The 25,524-nt window shown below is 37.1% G+C and overlaps 1 protein-coding gene across 5 annotated transcripts in view; it reads right to left on the bottom strand.

Annotated features, from left to right (window-relative positions):
* The window catches only part of PCCA (propionyl-CoA carboxylase subunit alpha), a 273,068-nt gene that overhangs the window by 147,275 nt on the left and 100,269 nt on the right, over positions 1 to 25,524 (bottom strand). For all 5 annotated transcript variants that reach the window (XM_038134386.1, XM_038134414.1, XM_038134404.1 and 2 more), the window contains 6 exons: positions 25,170 to 25,264; positions 19,441 to 19,591; positions 9,453 to 9,596; positions 7,670 to 7,744; positions 2,434 to 2,502; positions 1,553 to 1,628 (listed from right to left, as the gene is read on the bottom strand). In XM_038134386.1, coding sequence (XP_037990314.1) covers positions 1,553 to 1,628; positions 2,434 to 2,502; positions 7,670 to 7,744; positions 9,453 to 9,596; positions 19,441 to 19,591; positions 25,170 to 25,264 — 610 coding nt within the window. The remainder of the gene's footprint in view (positions 1 to 1,552; positions 1,629 to 2,433; positions 2,503 to 7,669; positions 7,745 to 9,452; positions 9,597 to 19,440; positions 19,592 to 25,169; positions 25,265 to 25,524) is intronic.

The raw sequence follows: 25,524 nt of genomic DNA, 5'->3' as shown, positions 1-25,524 counted from the left end.
AGAAACTACCAGCTGTGTAAAACTACACAAAAATCTTGGTGGTTTTCAAATGGAAACCACTGGCCACTGCAAGTAAAAATTTGTTCTGAAAATTCATCTACTTTGGAAACCTGTAGTACATTACATTTTGTGGTTTGCAGTACTTTAGAAAAAAAATCCCCCTGTAGTTCACTAATTACCTCTTTAAATGTTTTAATAAACTAAAAGCTTTCTCAGATAGAAATACTACAGAGACATTAGATATGATGAATACATGCATACTAATAAAAAGACTGTAAAAACCTCAAGTATAGAAATTAGTACTTTTCAGGTGTAAGGTCTCATATACCTCACTAATATTTATAATCTGTGGTACTGTTACTAGGTACATCTGTGTAAAACACCTAAGCACAGATGACCAGTTTCCATCCCATATTATAGCACACAATAAAAGCAATGCTCCACACACATTTGCAATATTCTCATCAAATAAAATACTTTTAGCATCACTTGCTATCAATACAACAGAGTGTGAATCCAGAGCCTGTCGCCATTTATAACAACACCAACAAATCCCACCTCACATCAATCTAACTCTACAGTATAAATTTCTCTCTCATATAAATTTACTCAGCTGTTCTACAGCAGGGGTTTACATCAGCACATTGTACTGCAATAGTCTAATGGCTCAGGTTGCACCAATATAAATCTATGTTAGAGTTAGCAGTTCATTTACAATGGTTAATCCTACCATGGATCTAACTACACTGTGGTAGAGGGATGTTCATTTTCCCATAGACAGATAAATCTTTTGAGTTTGACAGGATAACTGTACCATTCAGCAGCCCAGCATTAAAGCTAAACCAAGTCTTACAGAAACTCCACAGAAATTTTTACCTCTGTTATCCTGAGCTGTCCTTCCTATTTTCCATAGGACACAGAGAAAGACCTAAAGACTTCTCCCAACAAAACATGGCTTCCCTCACCAAAATTAAAAAGATAAAAGTGGTCAGGGCTGATTTACCCCTGCTGCCTGGAAAGCCTGGAAGAAGGGCTGTATCTCCTATGCAATCAGTGAGCAAGAGCTGAAAACACATGCTGATCAACAGCCTACATCTGTATCTGCCCAAACCTAAACAATGACCCTGAAAATTAGAGAAATATATATATACACACACACAATCAACCACTGCATTGTGATAATGTTTAATTGCAATCAATGTATTAAACTCCTAAAAATGGCAATTACTTTACATTTCTTACAGTACCATTGCCTTTTTTCACCCCCTCTACAACATAATAAATCAATTACATGCTACCATTCAGTGAGCACTATGAGTTTTAAGAAAGTTATTTAAATATTTATCCTACAATGTTCAAGAGAAATATGGAGAAAAAAAGCCTCTTTAGAGTTGATGTATCTTCTCAGCTTAATTAACACAAGCTTTTCCTTTTTTAATTTGCACTTAAGAAGTGGGAACTTTACTCAATTTGCTAATTACTACGTTTTCAAGCTGTTTTCTTGAAATAGATGACAGCCTATCATGCTAGGAATCCAAATTTCTCTAGTTACCTCGAATTACATAGTTGTCCAAAGCCTCTTCCATTCTTTTCAGTGCTTCAGCTCTATTAGAGCCATAGGTAATCAGCTAAAGAAAAAAAAAGGTATTTACATTACCTAGAAATTAGATTTTTTTTATATAATTTGAATAGCATTTAAAAATAGGTTTGTAGAATTTCTGCAGCCATAAAAAAAAAACATTTCTTGACCATTACTGTATTTGTGCTACAAAGGCTCCCTGAAACATCAAGAAAATGCTAAGATCTCTTAACCCACTCAACAAAAGAAGGCCAATCACTTTTTCCTTTCTAAAACTTAAGGCATCTAAACAAGCTCTCAGAAAATCAGATGAGAGGTTCAATATCCAAGCTGACTCATCAGATTCCTAATGCCCAACAAACTCCTAAGATATCCTTTTTTTGAAGACTGAACTTTATCATGTCATATTTTAATTTTACCAATATATTTCCAATAAAAAAGAACTAATACTAAGAGACTATCAAGCATTTCTTTCAATGCTTCTTTTTAGAAGCCAGGATTATTGACATTTACATCCAAGCTAGACTATATTAAAAAGATAGATTGGCAGTATCTAAGTCAGACAATAAAGGCTGGTATTTAAATCAGAATCTTCTTAATAATTAGAAACTGCAAGACAAATAACTACAGGTCAAAAGGTAAAAATAATTATATTTAGAAGTGACACTAGATTTCCTCTATTCCACATCTTCCTTCACTTCTTTTGTATTCCCTAGAGTTATGCCTTATGTTATGCCTGGCACCTTTAAAATACGGATTTACAAGTCCTTTAATATGCTCTCTCCCATAAAAGATCTATGAATAAAATCAGTACTTCATACCTTTAGAATATTGAGAAATAATGATCAACTCACTTTTGAGATCATGGGATCATAATAAATGCTAATGTCACTTCCTTGTTGTATACCACTGTCAACACGCACCTTCAAAAATAAGAAGTGAAAATAATTATGTATTACTGGAAAAAAAAATTCAACATGAGGATCAAATCTACCCGTCAGCCTTAAACCATAACCCCCACAAAGCTTATCACATATATTTTTTCCCTCTGGAAAGACTAGAATAATTATTTGTTTTCAGAGAACCTGGGAGGAGGGAAAGGAAGCTTTTTCCTTCACCAGCAAAAAAAAAAAAACGCTTGCAAATTCATCTCTCCTTTATGAGAAACTTGACTGCAATCTTGAGTTCATAGTCAAAATTCTCTTTTGTTCTCTGGAAGGCACAGTAAACACAGTAAATCTGATCTAAGAATTTCAGCTGTGTTACACTCTCCTCAACTCTAAACACATTCAATTCTGATTTAATCCCTGCAATAAAATACAGTTGTAATTATTTTTCTGACTGACACCTGGCATGAGGGATGACCCTTATAATCACAGCCTTTCTGCATCTATATGTAGTCACATCCCTCATGTTCTGCTACAGCCCTTCCAAAGGCTTCAGCAGGAATACAAGTAGGGAGCATTCAGCAGGAACTTTGGAGCTCTGCTTATCAGCTCCATAGGAATACTGAGCCTATGGTTTCCATGTCTGTAACACTTTCCTTCTCTGTCTCACCCTCTCAACTGTTAAACATTTTTTTTCTGTTGCTGCTCTTCCCCCGAGGCTTTAATGTTTACACAGCTTTTTCCATGGCTTTGCTTTGTAAGGACACAGCCCCAATTAAAGCTCTGATTCTGCAATATTCATGGAAAAAAATAACACGAGTTCAAAAATTTCTTTTGAAGAGGCTGATTGCTGTTAACCAGCCAACAAGTTAGTTTGTATATTGCTGATTCTTGTTTTCATCTCTCAGTTTGATTTCATCACTGTAACAATGAGGTTAGCCATATAAAACTTTTCAAATGAGCAATTTCTGGGGAATAAATATTTATTAAATTGCTGGTTTTGAGCACTGGAATCCGAAATATTTTTTTTAAACTAATCAAAATAACTCGAGTGATAAATGCATTCTGGGGATCATAAGGATGAAGGGCTCTAATCAAAGCTGCTGAAACAGCAGGGCTCTGATATACTGCATTGTAAAGGGGTGGGAAAGAGGGTCCTGGAATCTCACTTAAATCTTCACCTGTGGGAAGGAACCTTTGTAATAAACAGCAGCTCATCTGTCTGCAGCAAGGCAGAAAAAGGTCAACTCAACGGCTGTTAGGCCTTTAATATTTTAATTTAGGCAATTATCAAGGGACCACATGTAGAACCTCTTGTCTAGAGAATCCACATGAGGGCATGATGATGACTTTATTATCCAAATGACATAAAAAGATACCCTAGCAGGTGTATTCACTTTCTTCAGTAAATGCATTGTCTGACTTGTTTTTATGACATTATATTTATTTTAAGAAGAAATTCACTTATTCACGTTTGTATTCATATATTTATATTTACATATTTACATTCTTTTTCTATGCTTCTTCACATGTAAAGGCAGTATTGCTTCTGTACCACTTTAATAGATTGTAATCTGAATGTGCTTTATCTGTGCTTAACTGGGCTCCCCACTACTCACTACAGGTACATTTAGCATTAGCTACTGATGAGAAGGTAGTTCAGACATGTCATGCTTACAGAAAAAACATGCAGTGTATTTCTCAGCTTCCTTTCTTCCAGCTGCTAAACCATCCTTTCTCACAGAATGGCTGTCCATGTATAAAGTCAATGCACATGTTCTCACATTTAAATCAGAAAGAATTAATTTACCTACACATTTCCAGAGAAATCCCCTGCCCTTGACATTTTTTTTAATACTCAATAAATACATACATGAGACAAGGTATGACATACATACTCCACGCATACTTGAATTGTACTGTGACTTTTGTCTCTGAAGCAGCACCTATAAAGGATTGCACACAAGCATTCAGGAGTGCTTTACACATGCATAGGTGAGTACTGACACACTTTTGACATAGGTGAGTACTGACACATCTTTTGACTAAGAAAAAACATATGAAAGGTACCTAATTCAGGCCCACAATAAGCAGGTTAGTCAGATGCTAAAGTTAACTAAGACTTCTGAGGCTACCCCAACTATATGCTCTGCCTGGCTCTATGCTTCTGTTCATATACAACACACGTACATGACCACTACAAAATTCACATTCTTCTCTAACCACAAGATCTTGAAAAGGCCACAGTGAATATAAACTACTGAAACTACGGCATAACTTCCTTTCAAAAAATCTGAAGTCCTCCATGGAAGTTAATTTTCATAAAATAAACTCAAGATGATCAAAAAAATGACAGCAAAAAAGAAATACATTTATACTGTCTTAAATTCTCCCTGTGGTGCTTACATTTTCAGAGCCTGGTAACAGTAGGTGATTTTATAAACTATATGGTGTGACAGAATTTAATGAATATTGGATGAACAAGAAATCCTAATTCAACAGCTACTCACTATAATGTGCTGAACTTGATAAATAATAGCAATATTTATTAGACCTCCAGCATTTACTTCTGTTTAATATAGTTCCTTTCTTTTACTCAGTATTTAAGATATTTAGGAAAAGCTAGGGTTAAAGGTCCTGCTGTAGCCTAGAGCTCATTCATATTACAGCCCTAACACTTTATTGCTGTTGTACTATCCTCATGTGTTATTACACTAGGACAATAGCAAGATGAATAAAAAATGCTTAAGTGAGGGGGCCTGGGGGAAGTATAATCTGTGTCTCAGTCCTGCAACGAACTCTTAATGCATCCAATTCCATTTAGGAACACAAACAGATTCTAGCATTTCTCAATTCTTTGCTATATCTGAGTCTAAAAATTTTCTTTTCCTGGTAAGAGTCATTAAAATACCAGACTACTGCTCACACTGACAGAGAGCAATGCTGGACCTCTCCAGATATAGCAGAACATGTTGTGTAGGAGCACCAAACATCAAAGCTCACTATCACACATAAGGGGCTGGTTTACAGTCACTTATCCTCAGCTTCATTATCAAAGACAAAAAAAAAATTGGTATTTATGAGCACCATGTTCTAAGGAAATTAGAAACTATGTGACACAAAAATAGCCATCATATTCTTACCTAAGGCTAAGCAAAACATGGTGTTCACACAGCCATGCTCACCAGTTCCACCAGCATGGGCAGCTGACACACAGGCATGGTAGGCAATCAGAGCTAACTTGAGACACAGAAGAAATCAATTGCCAATACATTTGGCAATACACATAAGCTGAACTTGCTGTGACACACTACAAGTCTCTGCTAATTTTTCTCAAGCCAAATTGTTGACAACTCTAAAACCTAAAATGCAGAAAACAAACAGCACGGCACAATGGGCCTGTTACGCTGTACCTTTTTAGCCACATTAATTTTGTTCTTAGCAGCATGACATTCTCAGGAGAGAAATTAGTTTCATGCTAGCAGAAGTATATGTATTAAGACACCAAATCATGAGTATCTACATAAAAATAGTTCTTATATTTTTTAATATGACAGTGGAAGTAAACAGGAAGAGAAAGCCTTGAGACTCCATATGAGTTCCTCAACCCAATGCTCTGAAGCCTCCAGTGTAATTAAAATCTCTTTCTTTGGTACCACGATGGACTATGTGAAGCAGTCAGGCGTCTCCCACCCTTCATTTTCAATTCACCTCTCCCCCTAAGCACAACTCCCAGCCCACCCCATCTACCTGACAAGTGACAGCCCAATCTGATTAAATGCTTGCAAGGGAGGGGACTCATGGGCCTCCATGACAGGCCAAAAGTGATCACCATGGAGATACATAATTACAGCTGTCAACGCGTCTACTGTCCTGCTGGCATCAATTTGATTGCTCCCAGCAATAATGATAGACAAAGCTTAGTGTGCACTCTCCTACACCCAATCACTTTATCTATTCCGTGGTCCATTTAGCTGACATGCAACATTCACACAAGCAAATAACAGCAGTAAGCAGAACATTTAAGGCATTTTAATTGTTTTTTCTTTGTATGGATGGCTCACAAGCGCAAATGTTATTACATAAAACTCCTGCTGCAGCATTAATTGAAGAAAGATTTGGTGGGACAAAGACTGTAGGGGGTATAGTTTGTCCATTATCACTTGTACTTTCAACAGGTCTCACGTTCGGAAAATTGCAAATTGCAAAAACTTGCAAGGGCAAAATGTTTGACATCGTGTTAGCTATTACAACGTGGTGAAAACTTCTAACAACCACTGGAGTACTCATTATAAATTCTTATTAAATACACTCTTTGTTTCATTAAAATGAAGTTTAGATACATCCAGTGATACCTTTTTCCCTCATCTCCTCTTTAAGAGCACATAATGCCTTTTAGATCTTCACAGTTTTTTTCTGCTTTCAGGCTTTGAACACAGCATGAAGCCTTAAAGACCAGAAAGGGTCAGGTCCCTTTGGAAAGTACACGGGCAAAAACAATTTAAAAAGCGAAATAAATCATATATCCAATAACAACTCCACATTTAAGATTCCTCCTGTAATCTCTCAGTATTTTCCGTGCAAGCAATCAGACAGTATTCACAGATGGTACAGTCTCATCATTGCACTGACACAGTGTCACTCATGTATACATGCACTTATAATTTAAGACTACCTTGATTTTACAGAAAGCCAGTGTATTTGCTCTTTACACCCATTAGAAAACACTGTTTGCTAAACACCTATTCTGTATGGTTAGGCTGTATCCTGAAAGACATAATAACCACTGTAAGAAACTCCTCCTTAAAGTCTACGAAGCTAAACAAAAAGCACTAGCAGTTTCTCACCAGTGTCCCCTGTTCTCTATGCTTACAGAGCTGACTAAACAGTTTACTGTCATTTCTAATGACCACAAGTACATTTACTAAAGCTGTGTTTGAAAAACTTAAGCTGAAAGTTATGGAACAAACTATTTCAACATGTATTAGTTTCCTGTTATACCCAATCTGAACATTTTTAACCCAGTTTGGAACTGTTCCCTTTCAAGCAGTTTTTCAGGTTGCACAAATCAGTACTGCCATATCCGGTCTCCACTCTGGCAAAAAGCTGGAAAAAAGGCCTGGTTTACAAAGCTGCTGAGTACTTATAGTCTTTATATAAGAGACACACAGCACCTACGAAAAACCAGAACAGAGTTACTTACACTTGGCACATGCAATGGTTCCTGATACTGAGACAGTTTACCAATGGATGGCAGGCCAAAAGATTTGTAGGGGTCCTGGAAAAAAATTCAACATGAGAAAGCATTAAGCTTTTGCAGATGTGGAGCAGATAATGTTTAAAAGCTTTAAGTATAACAGAAACTGCTACTGGAATGACTCTGCTTTTTTTCCCAGAATTACTTGTGTCAAAAAACATTTCTTCATCCATCTGCCCCCACAAATCCAAATAAAGAAATGGAAGTATATAAATTCTCTTGCATCAGTTAAAAAAAAAAAAAAGGAAATAAGTATTCTGCACCAGTTACAATATACCAAAAAAAAATATACAAAGATGACATTTTCATTAGCTACACTTGAAAGAAGGATGGGAAAGTATTCAGGAGTCCAGGCTTGAAAATAGAGTATAAGAAAAAAATTTTGGAGAAAAAAGGGCAGTTAGAATTACAATTATCTTAAGAAGTCAAACCGATCTTTATGCCACTGGAAACCTCCTACATGAACGTACATAATGCAACACTAATACAAACTTAATAGGAAAACAAATAAATATATGGCCTACAGAATAATAAAAGTCATGGCAAAGTAGTTGGATTCAGTACTTATAAATGTGAGGGGATTTAAGAAAAACAAAATAAAAAGCCAAAGCATCTGTTCCACCAGTGTAAAGCCTACTAAAACTCCGAATAGTTTCCATGCCACTCACAGGGCAAATATTTATTCTTTATCAAAATAATCTGTATGATTTTGAATCAGTAGAGCAATTTGGAGGTTAAGTGAATGTCATGAGATAAAAAGAAAAAAAAACAAAAACATAAGATGGTCTAGGTAACAAAATTTCCAACAGTTAAGCGAGGGAAAAAAATGTCTCAAGGTGCTGAATTAGTTTTGAAATTCAGGGTTTCAGGAACATTTTGAGTAACTAAATGAAGGAAGAGAGGCATTATTTTCCAGCCTCCATCCCTGAAAATGTTCAAGGCCAGGCTCCAATGGGGCTCTGAGCAACCTTCTAGTGGAAGGTGTACCTGCCCATGGCAGGGGGGATGGGACTAGATCATCTTCAAGGTCCCCTCCAATCCAAACCACTCTGTGATTCAAGTACTTTTTTTTTTTACTTAACAAATTTTCATTTTCACGTATCAAAAGTGACACCAAAACACATTACATCAAAATGTCTTGAGGGTGCTTGAAAATGGGATTTAAATATTCATAAGCTTCTTTAAGGTAAGATGGAGACTCACACCATAATTATAGTTATTGTTTGGAATGTGCTTTGAAAGTTTATAGGATAAACTGCAGTTTCAGAAAATGTGTAACTTGGTTTTTCAATGACCTTTTCAAAAGTTTTTTAATAAAACAAAAATTCTGTAAGACTTAAAATTTCAACTGTCTTTTTAAGTCAACAAGTTTCAACTACACATTTCAGAAGCCTGGAAAGAGTAGTTAACTCTGGTAACAACTCCAGCATCATTAAACATGAACTGAACACGCAGGCTTATTTCTAATGATATTTGCTTACCTCTCTCTTTTACCATCTTCACTTTCAACTTTCAGGAAAAAGCTATGTTGAAACACACACCACATTTTTAATTAAAAAATAAGAACTCGACAACTCTACCCAATCTCATTAACCATTCGTGTTACATGCTCTAAATCATGACTTTCATATGATATTCCTTGACTTCACCTTGTCATCTATCCACACCTGGGTATTATTACGCCACAATTCAAGCACCTACCCCCTCCTCCCCATTACCACTCATTTACCTCAGCATAAACTCGACATTCAACCGCCCAGCCGTTGATGGGAATATCAGCCTGTTTGTGCCTGAGAGGGTAACCCTTAGCAACACGGATCATTTCTTGGACTAAGTCCAGGCCGGTAATGCATTCTGTGACGGGATGTTCAACCTGCAAGGTCAAGAACTGTCAGTCAGTAGGTAACAAAAAGCAACCAATAAAAAAAAGCACCTCTGTAAACAAACACAGATAAATAAGCAATTTCACCTGCAAAAGATCAGAGAAAGACTATGTTTCTATTCTGGTCTTTTTCCACAAAAAAAAAACCCTACTTAAACTCCAGCAACTGCTGTCTTTGCATGGAGAACACAAAAAATAATTAGCAGATTACAATAACTCGGAGAAGCATACGGAAGGAAAACTAGAGAGGTGACCTGGGAGGATTTAGAGGTTTGTAGGGGTTTTTTGTTTGGCTGGGGTTTTTTTCACTTATTTTACAAATTCAAATGCATCTGGTGACAATGAGTTAATTTTTCTTTGTTTGAAAGCTTTTCCCATTCAATTCTGTTTTGAAGAGACTCACACTGTGGCCATAACTATATTTTAACCGAAAATCTCCAAGTAGCTGATAATCAACCCATTCTGCTACACTTAACATGGCACATACAGGAGCCACTACCAATTTTCCACAGAACCGGCGTAGCCTGTATCTCACCCATTCGCCTTCTTTCACTAACCTGTCCTGACAAGCAACCAGATTAGCGTAATCTTGCATCAGCGCAGTGTAGCAGAAATGAGCAGATGGATCCTTGAATTTTTTTTTCCCCCCCCTCCAGACTTATCTGTTCAGTGCTTAGCATGCACAATAGCTGGGCTGGACCAGCAGAGCGGCTCTGCGCGCTCAGCAAATTGCCGCTAACGGCTTTGGAAGACGCTGCCCTGGGAATTGCCGTCGCTCGCGCTCACGCGGGATGTGCGTACAAGCGTGCACACATGGGCGCGCGCGTGCACGTGCAGACACACTTCTGCCTTCAAATGGGCAGAGAAATGAGCACGTTGATTAACTTCAAAAAGCCTTTAACTAAGCATAGGACAGTAAAAAGCAACCAAGGTGATTCCTCTGATCACCACCACATCAATCAAGTAAAAGGCAGGCATGCTAAAAGTACGTTCTTCCCACAGAAACAGCTATACCACCACCCATATAGAAACCACGACAGAACAGCCATTTTTGTTACAAAATGTTTGTGCTCCAAGGAGAAAAGCACCTCAAGAAAACGCACTCTGCAACTGTTTATCGTGAGATGTCATAGTATGTACCTTTTCTGACACAGGAAAAGGTCACTAACCAAACCACTTGTCTTTCTTCCTTCAAGTATACAGTATTAAGGGAAACATTCAGTCATTATAACAAGATTGTAGCTTACCAGAACAAGTAGATGCTTTGGTCTTTCAGAAAAAAAGCTTTGTAAAAATAAACAGATGGCACCCATAATTAGCCCTGTGTGTGCTGTGAGTTTGTTTAGAGTTTCAACAACATTTTAAGACGTTTCAACATAATTTTAATGACAAATCATCACTGAAACAAGCACCTATTCTTTGAAGGACAAAAGTGACATTGAAATGGGAATCTGATTATACAGTTTAAGGATGTACCTTTGGGATTCAATCTTGATTCTACCTAACACATGATACTCTCCAGCATGTCAAGCTTAATAACAGTATTTTGAGAATCTATGAAACATCTCAGTGTCTATCCTACAGTGCTAAATTGAAGCAATTCAATTTCTATTAAGACTTTAAGTTTCTATTGAAACTCCCTAAGTTTTTATTAAAAAGTTACTTATCACACATTCATATTTGGACAACAGAACTTATTTTCCTACTTTGGAATTTAAGTTTTAAAAGATTACCTTTGAGCTGGGAACATGTTTGGAATTTTAACATTCCAGATAATTACAATACTTTTTCTTTTTCCAAAGACATTTGCATTATTTAGTTATACTGCCATTTTTCTTGGATAGCAATTGGAATTCCAGATTCAATAGCTTCATTGTTGTTTTCAGTTTTATTGTTGATGATCAAAATAAGATGGAATGTCTCTGAAAAGAAAAATATTTTTGTTGTTTGCTTCTTAAGACTCACAAACATTTATTTAATCCATTCTTCAGTACAGATCTTTGACTTGGTCAATATTTTCTTCTGTTTCTTGAAAATACTCCCTTTGTGTCTCCACACAAAACAGCATTCAGAAAATATGTATAGGAAAAAATGTTGAGGGTTTTTTTTTTGGGGTGGGGACAAGTCTTACTTTATTTTAGGACTCAGCTTCAACTACTACTATTTAGGCATAACATAGACAATTCCAATCATAGCATTAATTTAGGGTACTAAATACATTTAATGAATTTTCATATTCATTAAGACCATCACATGAAATATGGTAGAAAAGAACTTTAATCTTGAAATCTCTACAACAACTATAACTAATATTTGCCTAAAGTAATTGTATCTGTTGTAAAATCACTCTTAAAAGCTAGACTTCAATCACTTCCTTCTTTTCCACTTTCTACTTCAGGTGCTGTCTTTATTCTGCCTGCCTGTTGCATTTTCTTCTATTCATTTTATGCTATATCCCCTCTCCATCAACAGCCTTTACATGCCAGCATATGGAGACTAAGTCAAGTATTAAATTTTTGACTAGATGAATGCAAGTTTGCTCACAAATGGAGCTGAATCTCTCTCAATTGATCAACTCTTTTAGCTTTAGGCCATACTCAGTTTCACAGTCAACTGATCCAAGATGTTGCCAGTGAACCCCAGCCATTAAAGAGCCAGTGTTGGTAGAGTTATACAGTAGTAGCTACATTCACACATTATTGCTGTCTTCAACACAAAGGGCAAAAATGAGACATGCTTGAAGCAAGCAATCTACAGATCATGGCTGTATCAAGGCAGCTGTACCTTATTCTCAACAGGACAGGCAGAAAAAAATTCACCAGCAAAAACTCTCAATTGATCAGCTGCCAAAAGTAACAACCTTACTATTAGTTCCTCTACTTACACCAAGTCTGCTCATGAACAGTTGATAACAAGTCATCGTTTCAATGCACTTCAGAACAATATATACCTCCTTTAAAAGGTCTTAAGTTTCTCTAAGATGCTACTTATATTCCTGCTTTCAAGTCCACAAAGCTATACCTGCTATGACCAGCAATATCTATACAGAGTAAAGAGAAAGTGCTTCCCCTTCACACTGGATCTACTGCTCTTAACACATATCACAGCAACCAGATTTCCCATGAGCATTGCAAGCATCCCATGGTTTTGCTTCACTAACCCTTTCCCATTTATACAGCAAGAGAAACTAGTGGCACAGCCCATCAGAAAATAATAATTACATCCCAGTTTACAGATGGTAAAGCAGGTATATAAGAGTTGGGGAACCTACCAACATCACAGGCCAGTTAGCATCCATCACCAGAACAGTATGGAAAGGCTCCTAATTCTCCTCCTGTTCTGTGACTGCCAGTGGTTTTCAAGCTTTACCATAGTAGGGTTCATCCACAGCTACAAAAACAGTCATGCAATTTTTATGGACAGTAGGAGCTAAGAATTAAACTCATGATGACTGCTCCCCTTATATTCAGGGGAATAATGCTGGGACACATTTTTCTCAAGACTATCAAGGTACTCAGATCTAACAGCAAACACTTCTGGACACTCACAGACTGCTCTTGTCCCTGTGTGTATAAGGCATCAAGTTACTCACACACCAGTTGGAACATTCAAGCACAGCACATCAGCCAAGAAAATCTAAATTTCAGTAGACTTAAAACTACACCCTATGTCACCCCTACTACCATAAGTCCCTAGTTGGTGTCATATACCCCTTTACATTCAGATAAATAATCTCAAAACTAACTTTCAACATACACCTCAGTTTCCAGGAAATGTGATTCACCTGGAGTCCCACAGGCTTTGCTGCTGCAGCCAAATCCAGTATCAATTGACCCAAACTCACCAACTTACAGATGCTTCTCAACTCCCTGTATTTCAGTAAGCCTGGTTTCTATTTCGGAGAACTGAACAGTAACAGAAGTGCACACATGTTGTGCTCTTCAGGCATGCAAGCTTCGTGACTACTATGAGCAGGAGCACACTGGGGTCACATCTTTCTGCAAAATAGTTCACATGTACATGGGGTTTGGGAGCACAGAGCAAAAAAAACAGCTTTTTATAAAGGCTACTGAAAAATAGACAATGGTTGGACTAATGTACAGAATGAATGGAAAGCAGGAATACATAACTGGGTAACTACAGACATCCTATATAAAAATGCCTGCTGTTTATTTTCTGACTTATTAGTATACAAGTGAAGAACTGAAGGCAATCAGTACTACAAAAATTTCCATCAGCTAAGATGTTCAGGTAGACTTCTTTTATGGTTTCCCAAGTAGGATGTAGAAATAAAAACTAATGCACAGACATTCAGTACAAACTTATTTTTTAATGGTAGCATATAACTTTGAAAGAGTGAAGTTATATTCCAATAATCATTGACACAGTTCTCAATTTTCTTTTGCAAGGATTTGTTTCTACCTTGTATAGGACAGACACACATCTTATGTGGCCTATGAATTCTGAATCTTTTCTGTGTTTTAGACAAATAGCACACGCTTTAGGTCAGCAAGTCAATTACTTGCAATTTCAACATAACTTTCTCAATTAACATCCTGCACTTCAAAAATAATTTCTCAAAATTCAGTAATTCTACACAATTTCCTTTCCACTACATACTCCATGTAAGAAAATAAAGAAACTATACTGAACTAAAGAAACAATACTTTCTTTCCTAAAGATGTAATTCCTGCTTTTACTGTATTTAGCTGCAGTATTAAAGCTTTCTCAGAACACTTCATTCAAGATGGCTCTAGTCACACTGCAGCTATTCTTCGGTTTACTTTACATCAAATTCACCAAAGCAAAAAAACTAATGCACCCTTTGAAGAATGACCTTTTGTTACTTTACTTATTAAGTAGTCTCCTCTTTCTCTACTTTTTTTAATAGTATTTTATGAGAGTTACATGGGAATGTCGTCTCTAAGATATCACTCCATGCCTTGGCAGCACTGTTAATGGCATCTTTCAGATTCAATGACTTACACAAACAATGTTGTTCTCTTCTGTCAACAACAATTAGCAATGCTTTTCTGTAGTTCTTTTGGGAACCCTGAAAAGCAGACAACCAGTAGATACATAATGGAAGTTGCATTAGGAGGCAAGAACGTGGCAAAAATTTGGTTAACTGTTGTCGGCTGACCCTCTTGTGTGAAGAAGTGTTGTTTGGCAGTAAAATCACCTTTTCTTTCAGTTCTAAAAATGGCCATGAACAGCTGGTATAAACTGTGTGCAGAATGGATTCTGGTGGGCTTAGCGGATTGGTAATGGGATAAGAGACCTTTCACCTTTAGGTCAGTAGTTCAAATTCAGCCCAGGTTAGCAGCAATTGAAAGTCTTTGCCATCTGACATTGTTTGTTAGACTATTTCAAATGACTGAAGCAAAGTGTTGTTGCAGTACAACAAGATTCCAGTATTAAGAAGTATGAAGTCTCAGCAAACAGCAGAAACAGTAGCTTGAGACTTTACTTTGAAATCCCACGATTCTGACTCCACAGGAATCTATTCCTCTAACTCCTGACAGCCTGCTCCTCTGGTCCCATACTCCTGCCCACCTATCACAAGTCATCCTCCAGGCAGCTCTGCACAACCAAGACAGCGAGATCACCACTTGCCATCCCATGGCTCTGCTGTAGAAACCAAAGTCACCACCTCTCTGTGGCTTTAGGTGGCAATCTGGACCCAGCTCATCACTTTGCTATTTGTATTTTGTTGTTACTGCTCCATGTAGTGCAGCTGCAATATCTTCCAGCACTAATATCCTCCACTAAGCAAACATGTGCTGACTGGTGATGAGCAACAGAGTAGAGATACAATTAAGGGCTGTTAGAACCTGGAATTCATAAGCAGTGGAACTCCAAGCCATCTGCAACAGTATTTACACATACTTTTAGACATTTTCCTACCATGCTTTTTATATTTCCATGGGTGGACAAACATGAGAAGGAAAGACGTGTTGCATGTAAAAATTCTTCCCATGTTTTACACTAGTCACAGCCAGTTTTGCAAAAAGACAAAGCTCTGGAATATAAAATTTTCTAAAGGTCAGTAAAATGTGATGAAAACCCAAAAAGTGATATACAAAGTCTTAGCACTGGGTAATGTTTTATAGGTCTGTGGAAAGTTACTTACCTTCACTTTATGCCTTATAATCAAGTTACTTTAAAAACATTTACAAAAAATATTCTTTTGACAACTGTAAACTAAAAACATAGCTATGCCATTTGCTCTTAGCAAATCTCTCAGAAACACATCAGATTATTCCACAAAATTAATTTTAATTTCCTAAAAAGTTGTGACAAAAATACTCAAACTGACACATGACGAGAAAACCCACTGAAATTACCATACTTCTCAACTCCAATCTACACATATTATCTTTTCAATTACATTAAGCAAATTCAGACACATTTTGAGGAGGAAGGGAGTACTCACATGTTATTTAAATCTCACAACTCACGAGGGAGGCAGAAGAACAGGCCTGAGACACAAACATACCAATTGTATTGATGGTAAGTGCTCAATTCACATTGCCCATTGTACATTTCTCAGTGTTTCTCTAGCCAACAAGAGATGCTTCTCATTTCAAGGTACTACAAACATCTAAAATATGGGAAATTTCCCCTTTGCTGTCACTGTTTCACATGTAGCTTAGCTACACCACACATACACACAGGTATTAACAGATTTATTTTAAGTACAGACCACGGAACTTCCTTCGTATAAAGCTGAAGAGAAACATCATCTATTCTTCCAGTAAAAAGAAGAAACTTTTCTGGTGAAAGCCAGCACTTCTGAAGTACCTTAGGAGATGTTAACATAACTTGGAAGCCAGAAAGGCTATCAGTCTAAGGGGTCAAAAACTTTGTATTGATTGCAAAGCTCTTGATAAGTTGTTTTGGACCAGGACTGCCCTTGATTAGGCTGATGACAACTAGAGATAACAGAAAACACACCACACTATGAGCAGCTATAAAGAATCAGATATTCAACATCTGGCCTACCTCAACTTTAACAGTGGTAACTGCCTGAAAACCACTGCAGAAATGCCCAGAAGTTCTCTGCTAACTGCTAGGGCAGACATTTCTATGTCCTCTTGTGGAAAGTAAGAACTAGTTTTACTATGTAATCATCCAATCCTCAATTTTACCTCTCATACTTACCAGCTAGCCTCAGAGATGGAAGAAAAGCAGATACAACAGAAAGAAAATTGCCAACAGCAAATAATAAGCCATTCTACCTGAATCACTTGGAGGCAGTAAAACATCTGTAACAAATTTGTGTAGCATACAAAAGACACAATGGAGCTGATTCACCAATTTTCTTTTGCTTCCCAGTTTTGTATAGTATTGCAGCAAGACTTAAAACAAAAACTAAATAAAAGATCAACTTCCTTCAAGGTGCTATTTACACTTCTTTTGCGTAGCTACACAACAGAAAGGTATATTCCCAAAGAGTCCCCCAAAAAACCAGCAAAATAACAATACAACTCTGATTACTGCGAAATAATTTACCAGAAAGACTGAAAGGCATCCAAAAGATACATCAGAGGGAGGGAGGGGAAATATCAACATGCAGTGCAAAATACTGGACACAGTTTAGTTAGCAAGTACATTCTGAAGCCTGTATCTAAAATAAAAATGTGACAGCGAACTGATCAGAGATTGCTGAAACATTAAAACAGACAGAAGATGCATAATTTAGTAGAAATGTTCTGATGATGGTGACAGGTAACTGTGTCTATGCACACTGACAAATATCTTAAGAGGCTAACGTATGGATCAGACACCCATCATTTTGGAAAGTGCTCCTAGCTGAGGAGTGTTCAGCAAGAACAAGACAAGTGAATCTATTAGTCACTGATCGCAATTAGGAGATGCAAAAGGTTAAAAAAAAAAAAAAGACTGAAGTAATACAGGAACATCTGGAGACTATCCTGGTCCGGAAGTTAAAGCTGGACAAGCTCCAGTAGAGTTTCGAGGCTTGGCTCTTAACAGTAGGGAGCAAGTACAATACATTAGTTGCATAACTGTTAGCTGAACAGAAAGTAAATCTTGAAACTTGGGAAAAGTGAGAGATCCATTGGGTAAGACTGGGGAAAAATCAGAGACAATTACTACTCCAGACTCAAGCTAAAATGCTAATTAGAGACAATACAAAGTCAGGATAGAGGAAGTTGAGAATATTTAAACAAGTAGTCTAATTTAAGATTAGTAAATTGCTTTAAGAGTTGGAAAGAATGAGTTTACTATTACAGGGGATTGTCAAACTGCTTAGACTATATTTCAAAAGGAGTCCAAAGTCCTTAAACATGGAATTGTGAAAGCTTTCTTCCTGCTTATGTGGAGACCTTAGAAATTTGGGACTACAAACATGTACCAGTGGGTATTGCAGGGGGAAGACACTGCAAAACAGCAAAGATAATGTCTTAAAAACAGCCCACAAAAAGGAGCCCAAGGATATTCCATCACTAATCCCATTTAGGAAATCATGGTCAATAACACTACAGCAAGGAAATGGTTTTGAAGTTCTAGTGGATTATGCAGAAAACCATAAATTAATTTTCTTCTATGTAAACAAGAACATGGAGTCACTGAAGAAACATTGGCTCAAAAACCACAAGATGGGGGAAAGTGTAAAGAATATGACCAAAGTGAGGGAATTATTCATAATATTTTAATGAACTATACATTGCCAATAACCACCCCTCCCTCTCACTGAATCTAAGGTGGACCTAATAGCGCCTAGCAAAGGCAGGTGAAGTGACTGTCATGGCTAATTCCAAAATCACTGCTGTCCTGCAAGGCAAGAAAAAATTTACCAGCAGTCTTCCCCTGGCATAGAAGATCATAACGCTCCCAAAACACTCTTTAACTTCTTTACCAAAAGCATAAACTTACCTAAATCATAAATTTACCCAGTTGTTATATAAGGTCATGCAAAGATGTCAGATTGTGAGGATTTCATTTATGTTCTGTCACGTACAAGCAGCACACAGGACATAACCCTAATGAAATGTAGCTAAAACAGAATGGGAAGCTTATCAAACTGGAGCTTGATTCCACATTTCAGTCTTTCTGATGTTATTTAACAAAGTGAGAAAAGGAGGATAAAGGCAACAGAATGGACTCGCTTACAAGTTGAACACTCTTCTGGTCATGAAGAATGATATCCAGACTTCAAGTTGTATACTTATTTTCTTAGCTTATGACCAGAAATCCAGCAAGCAGTCAAAAAAGTGGTAGAGGGGTTCATCTCTTCACTTGCAGTGTACATTAGAACTGACTACATGAATTGTCACAAAAATCCTTCATCTTGTCAGGATGCTTTTTACACAGCTGCATTCGAGTCACAATTTCAATCATATGCAGATTGCTAGTGTTTTATTGCTCATATACACATATTGTTTCAATCACACTCCTAGAGAAACTCAGCAAGTGATCATCAAAGTATAAAAGATAAGAAAGAAACTTCAGGGACCAGCAGTCTTCAGGAAAACCTCAGAGCACAGTGGCTAGCCACTTACTGTGAACTCACAGTGGCACTTAGCAGTGACCTTTTGCAAGGTCTTTAGGTCAAGTGTAACAAAGAAAAAAGCTCTGAACATTCTTGAGTGCTGTGCAAGAGCTCACTGCTGCAAAGTCTTGCACAGGCAGGCTTATGTGAGTAGATCTTTTCAGTGAATAGATCTTTTAAGTTTAGTGGGAAATGCTCATATGCATCAAGATACTTATGTTTAAATCTTTGCAGGAACAGACCCTTAAATATGGGTGAAGGTTATGGTCTGTTTATTTAAATAACACTTTTCTGAATCTGAAGAGTTGTTTTTCTTACCTGAAGTCTAGTATTCATTTCCAAGAAGTAGAAATTCTTACTGGAGTCTACAAGGAATTCTACTGTTCCAGCAGAGGAATACTTTACTGCTTTGGCAAGAGCTACTGCTTGTTCTCCCATTGCTCTTCGAGTTTCAGGGTCTAGAAAAGTGCTGCAATATAGAAACAATGACTTTTTTTAGTTAGAAAATAATAATTATTCTATCATTTACTTTTCTGTTTAAACTATGGTCAAAAGAGGACAGCACCATTATTAATGTTATGAAAACATGTCAAGACTGTCAAATGTATGTCTTTACATTTATATTATGCCTAAATAGATACACTGCATGCTTTACAATTACTGCTAACATACAGGAAATTCAGGATTAATAACCATATTCTCTAAAATATAAAAAAAAACCACAACAGTCTTAAAACAGTGATATCTAAAATAATGCAAATTAAATGGAAAAAAGGACATACAAGACGATGCAATCTTAGAAGATATAGTTATTATCCACGTTCATTGCAATACATTCTTTTCCACAAATCTTGGACACACACATGGGCACCCAAAGAGCAGCTCAGCTACCACCTTGGGAGCCACTCTGAACACTGCCTAAATGCCAAGGTCCCTTATTCTGGGAGAGCACTCCACAACTTCCACTGGGCCAGTGAATCAAAAGACTGTGGAAGTTTTTCTGGAAGTAACACATTTTGCTTGTTACTCTCATTTGTACCATAAATTCAGATTTCGATTAACCTATGCAGATTAGTTAGATAGATAGATATGTATTTCTGTGGTATTCCACCAAAGACTTGAAACCAGTTGCCCCTCAACCTGATACATTGATTTTTCAATGAAACAACATGTCACTATTCATCTTACATAAGCTTGTAAATACACTTATTATTTATATTTCTGTTTTGACTTACATTAGGCACATAACTCAGCTGTCATTTTAAAAGTACTTTCGCAAGGGAATAGACAGTCACCTCTACCTTGCCTCTAAGTTACTCTTTAAAACAAAACCACCAAGTGTTACCTATTTCTTGAGATTGCTTCAACAGTGGGCCCTAATTCTGCAAAGGAGCAATCAGGGGCCCTCACCTATAAAGTGGCCTCAAACCCGGTGAAGCTCCATCTGGAGCCCCAGACTGCTCTCAGACAGAAGCCAGTGCTGGGTCAGGACTTATCTTCCAGCACTTACTGTGATGTTTTTCACTGAGACCTGAACTCACAGAAGAGCTTGAGACTTCTGCCACAACAAACCACATTCGACACGACACAAGAAGTGAGCAAATATCTAGGCAAAGTAGGAGACAGTGGAATAATTTTCTTTACTGGAAAAGTGATACTTCACATCTCGGTCCTTCCAGTGCCCACACAGGCAGATTCTGATGGACCATAAGGCAGGCATTTTCAGAATTTCAGAAAAAATTTCTTTCTTGGCAAACAGTGGGACCAACAGCAAAAGAAAGTTGAGTCTCATTCAAGAAACCTGTGTGAGATCCCACATGAGATGAAAGGGAAGATCAGAAGACACAAAAATTGTGTCATAAGAACAGGCAGTGGTAAATGGAAAATAGTTTCATAATATTTCTTATTTTGATTCAGTAAGAGGATAATATATTACATGAAATCAACATTCTATAATTCAGTAATTTGTGCAGGGCTTTGATCATGAAAAGTCAATGAGTGGCTTATGAAGAACAAAACATTCTCAATATCAGCTTCATACTCTATTTCTACAATAACCATTATTACTTCTCATATAGATGAAATAGTTACTCCCCTTCATTACAGTAGTGTCTTCCCTGTACTTCTTAAATGTAGGTCTGAGATCTCACTGTTCACCTCCTGCTGCAGCCAGAGAATGGAACACAGGTGTCACATTGCTAAACTTTATCTCTGCCACACAGTTAAGCTGTACACTGAAATGACTGGATCATCCCTACCATTGGCTTGGTTAATTAACCAAAGTTTTCATATTCCCCTCTACTGCTTTACCTTTCAAAAACATTGTTTCTCCCTTTTATAACAATGCACCTATCAAAACTCTTCTCCAGTCTAATTAGGCGTCACTTGAAAACAGCATTTTAAACCTGACTTCAAATCTTTTTCTCACAAATACACCTGTTTTTCTTTTTTATGGCAGCACAAAAACTACCATAAAAATGTAAAAGGATTCACAAAATAAAAGCATCAAGAAGAAAAAATAAATCAGACCTGACACTTTATTCATAAGACCTTCATCAAGGTTTTGTAAAGTTAATCAAAGGGAATACAATTGGTTTGTCACTTTGTCTCTACAGCCTGGGTAATGACCCCCATGGGCAAGATGTTACCTCTCCACTTCTAGTTCATCAGATAAGGTTTCCCAAAGTACCCCTATCACCTTCACTCACAGACAAAGTTGAGATTTTGAAAAATACAGTTACACCATCAGTGGATATTTACTGCTCAGTTTGGACAAAAAAGTAAACAAGTGATCAATAACACTTACCCCTTGTCTGAAGATTCCACCACACTGGGGTGGTGAACCTCAATTTTCTAAATGTTAAGGTCAGCTTCCCTGCTTCAAGGATATTGCTTGTTTAAAAAAATTACTTATCTACACAAAACATTATCCTTTGAGATATTCACTATGTACTACCAGACCATGGGCATAAATAGGATTTGAGTACACAGTTTGGCCCCCACATCTAAATGGTGCCCACCTATGAATCACATGCACAGTCACAAACAGAACAGGCTCACATTTCTCTTAACCCAAAATCCTTCAAGGATTTCTAGACAGTGACAAGAAATGTAGAGTCTGACATGCATATATTCATAACAACTCTAAGGAGAATTTGTAGATAGAGTCTAATTCAATAATGCACCTTTCTGCTAAGTTCCTGCTTATATACATTCATTCAAATGAACAGATGACCATTCCTACACACAAGTGCTGAGGCAAATTTGCAGTGTTTTAAGAAGCTTCTAACAGGATCAGAAATTGTTAGATAGGGCACATGGGCTCACAAAAGTAAAGTTTTAGAGCACTCCTCTGAGTTACTACTCCAATCATTGATTAGGATGACAGTTAATACTCTTGTGCACTAAATTTTGATTAATCCCAAAGGATCCATGGATTTTCTGATAAACCCATAGGCCTAGTCTCTCCACATGGGAAACAAGCTCTTATTAACCACTCCAGTAGACAGGAAAAGACAGCCATGACTTTGTATTTTTTCTTGCCGAAGTACAGTGTCTCATGGCAACTGTCTGTGAAAATGAACAGACAAGAGCTTGGACAGTTGAGGAACAAAAACTCAACTAAGAAACAACACTAAGACTATTAAATGCCACTCAAATCACTCATCTCTAAATGTCAGACTCTGTGAAATGAAAAGACAACAGCATATCCAAAAATGTATGAAAGCAGAAGCAGATAAAATTATGGTACATCACTGGAAGCTTTGTAATTTTTGCCAAGCCTAAAAAACCTAGAGATGGTCAGATGTATCTTTTTGTTTGTGGTTCCCAAAACAGAGGGAACAACAACTCACATGTGAAACTCAGTATGTGAAAAGGGTACAAGCAAAGTTTTTTGTCTTCTATTTGTAGCTGGGGGATTGACCACCATGAACACCAGGGGTCCCTTGAATATTGTAACCTCAGTGTGTGAACTAAATGGGTTTCTCTCCTCAAAACAGAGAAGGGTTTTTGTTTGTTGTTTGTTTGGGTTTTTTAAACATAAGGCTAAACTTCCCTAGGAGAATTAGAGATACAAACACAAAATGATCCCAATATGGATAAGTTCACCAGCTGCAGACTTAGCTTTAAGAAAATCATAGGTTACTCTCCAAGCCAAAAGGCCCGCAGTCTCCTATCTTAGACACTTAGGAAAATGCCATCATAATAGAGTAAATCAAAAAAGGCATGAGACGAGGCCAATATCAAAAGCCCTAAATTGTCCAACAGACAAAAAAAGCATTTTAGCCTATAACATCCCTATCTCCCAGGCCTTGTGAAAGAAAATAAAAAGGTTTGACCTATCTCAGAGTTCTTAATAGTAGCTACCATTTAAAACAGGAGAAAAGAGGACAGTCTATTTCCTACATCCAGCCATACCAGAAGAGGTGTGTCCAGGAGTCCTTAAACTATCAAACTGAAACAGCATTTACAAGAAGGGTTAACTTGAGGCTTTAGGATCTCTCTGGTGTCTCACAGAAGTTAGGGCTCTGCTAATCTGCAAGTCTTGTAACCCTTTGAAAATTAATGGATTCTGCAGTCAAGTGCAAGTGGCTATAAAGCAGGTAATGCTTCCAAAGCTGCCAGCAGAAGTCTGGCATAGTCTAAAACATTCAACAACAAAAAGGAAGAAAAGTTTTCACGCCAAATTTTGGAAGTTATTAACTTGCCCACACTCTTGTAGGGTCATAGGAGGGGATGAGAAAACTTAGTGGCAACTCCAACAGAGAAACCCAAGAAAGCTAAAAGGTTGGTATTTCTGATGAAAGAAAACACTCTGATCACAGCTGCCTGGTGAGAGAAAGACGTATCACGCCACTTTAATTGACCACAGGCATGGAGAAGGAGCAGGCAGGAATAACAGGCATTGCCTTACATATACTCATGAGGCAGAAGATACTACTCATTTAAGTACTTAGGTACACATACATGCGCATGTGCATCATATCAGGACCTGAAGTATTCACTTTCCACAACAACACAGTAAGATCTTTAGACATAAGCAGCATAAGGCTCCAAGAAATCCACAAGCACTAGCAGAAAGCATTTATAAGTGGATTTGTATGTTCAGATTTAAACTTTGTTCTTTTATTTAAGATATAGGCCTAACAGTGGCAGTCCTACAATTATGATTCAACATTAACTAATAAGAAACCTCTAAAGAAATGTCATTTGGGTGATGTGCTTCCACTCACATCCCGAACTGTTGCATCACATAGCTCTGTGCTATAAAAAAATATGGCAAACCCATTCCAGCTGGTGAACATATTACACTGATAATTCCCACAGGCAGTGGTATACCTGTGTCTGCCTTTCTGAAATCAGAATTTCTTGCTGCCCTTTTTATACACCTATTCCCCGATGACTGCTGTGCAACAGAAAATGCAGCAAGGCCATATCTTGCATAGCAGCAAGGAATTTCAGCTTCACATTAAACCAGTAAGTTTAAAACAATTTTGCACTTTTGAGTTACTAGAAACCTACATCTCTAGTTCACTATCATGAACGGCACTAAAAGTGATGCAGAATATTTTGTACTTCATATTCCAATTCAAATGAAACTATACAGTGTTATGTGGCCTCTACACAATTACTCCAACAGTCAAATACCTGTATCTGTGGTAAAATCCATACTTATTTCATATTTTAGTTGACAAAGTGAATTTCAAAGAAAAATATCATTAAAATATATATATATACACACACACAAAACCAGACCACATACAGTGGATTGGTAAGATCCAAATCCATTTTATACAAGATCATTTTAAAAATTAACTACACAACACTAGTTTTCTTACAGAAAGACACTGTAAGGCAAAATCAAAACACCCTCAAGAACATCATCAAAATTGCACTACAGTCAAATGACTGCAACAAACACTTATTTTCTTTGAGCTTTTTAATAGAATAAAAATTTCTTGCATTTGCACAATAAATAGAACCAGCAGGCTTCCAAAAGTGCTTTCAGTTACTATGAAGCCACATCAAGAATCCAGTATACACACCTTGGTGCTTCCTCCACAACCTTCTGGTTTCTCCTTTGAATGGAGCATTCTCTTTCATTCAACCACAAGGCATTGCCATGTTTATCTGCCAAAATCTGAAACAATAACACACTGCTATTAACAAACAGATGTAAGCATATGGTCTTTTGGCATTAAATTGTTATGCAGCATTTAGGGTTTGGGGTTTTTTTCCAATCTAAAAATAAAGCCTGGGGGAGAAAAAAGCTCATGTAGGAAATTAATTATTTACGAAATACTAATTGAACATTCCTTCAAATTCTGAGTAGGACTATTCTAAAGCCTCTATGTAGAGTCTGTACATAGCAAAACACCCTCTCATTTCAAAATTTGATTT

This window comes from Motacilla alba, chromosome 1, assembly GCF_015832195.1.
Source record: "Motacilla alba alba isolate MOTALB_02 chromosome 1, Motacilla_alba_V1.0_pri, whole genome shotgun sequence".
NCBI classification, from domain to species: domain Eukaryota; kingdom Metazoa; phylum Chordata; class Aves; order Passeriformes; family Motacillidae; genus Motacilla; species Motacilla alba.
The sequence above is the reverse complement of the archived record's forward strand: the minus strand, read 5'-3'. Positions and strand labels throughout refer to the sequence as shown.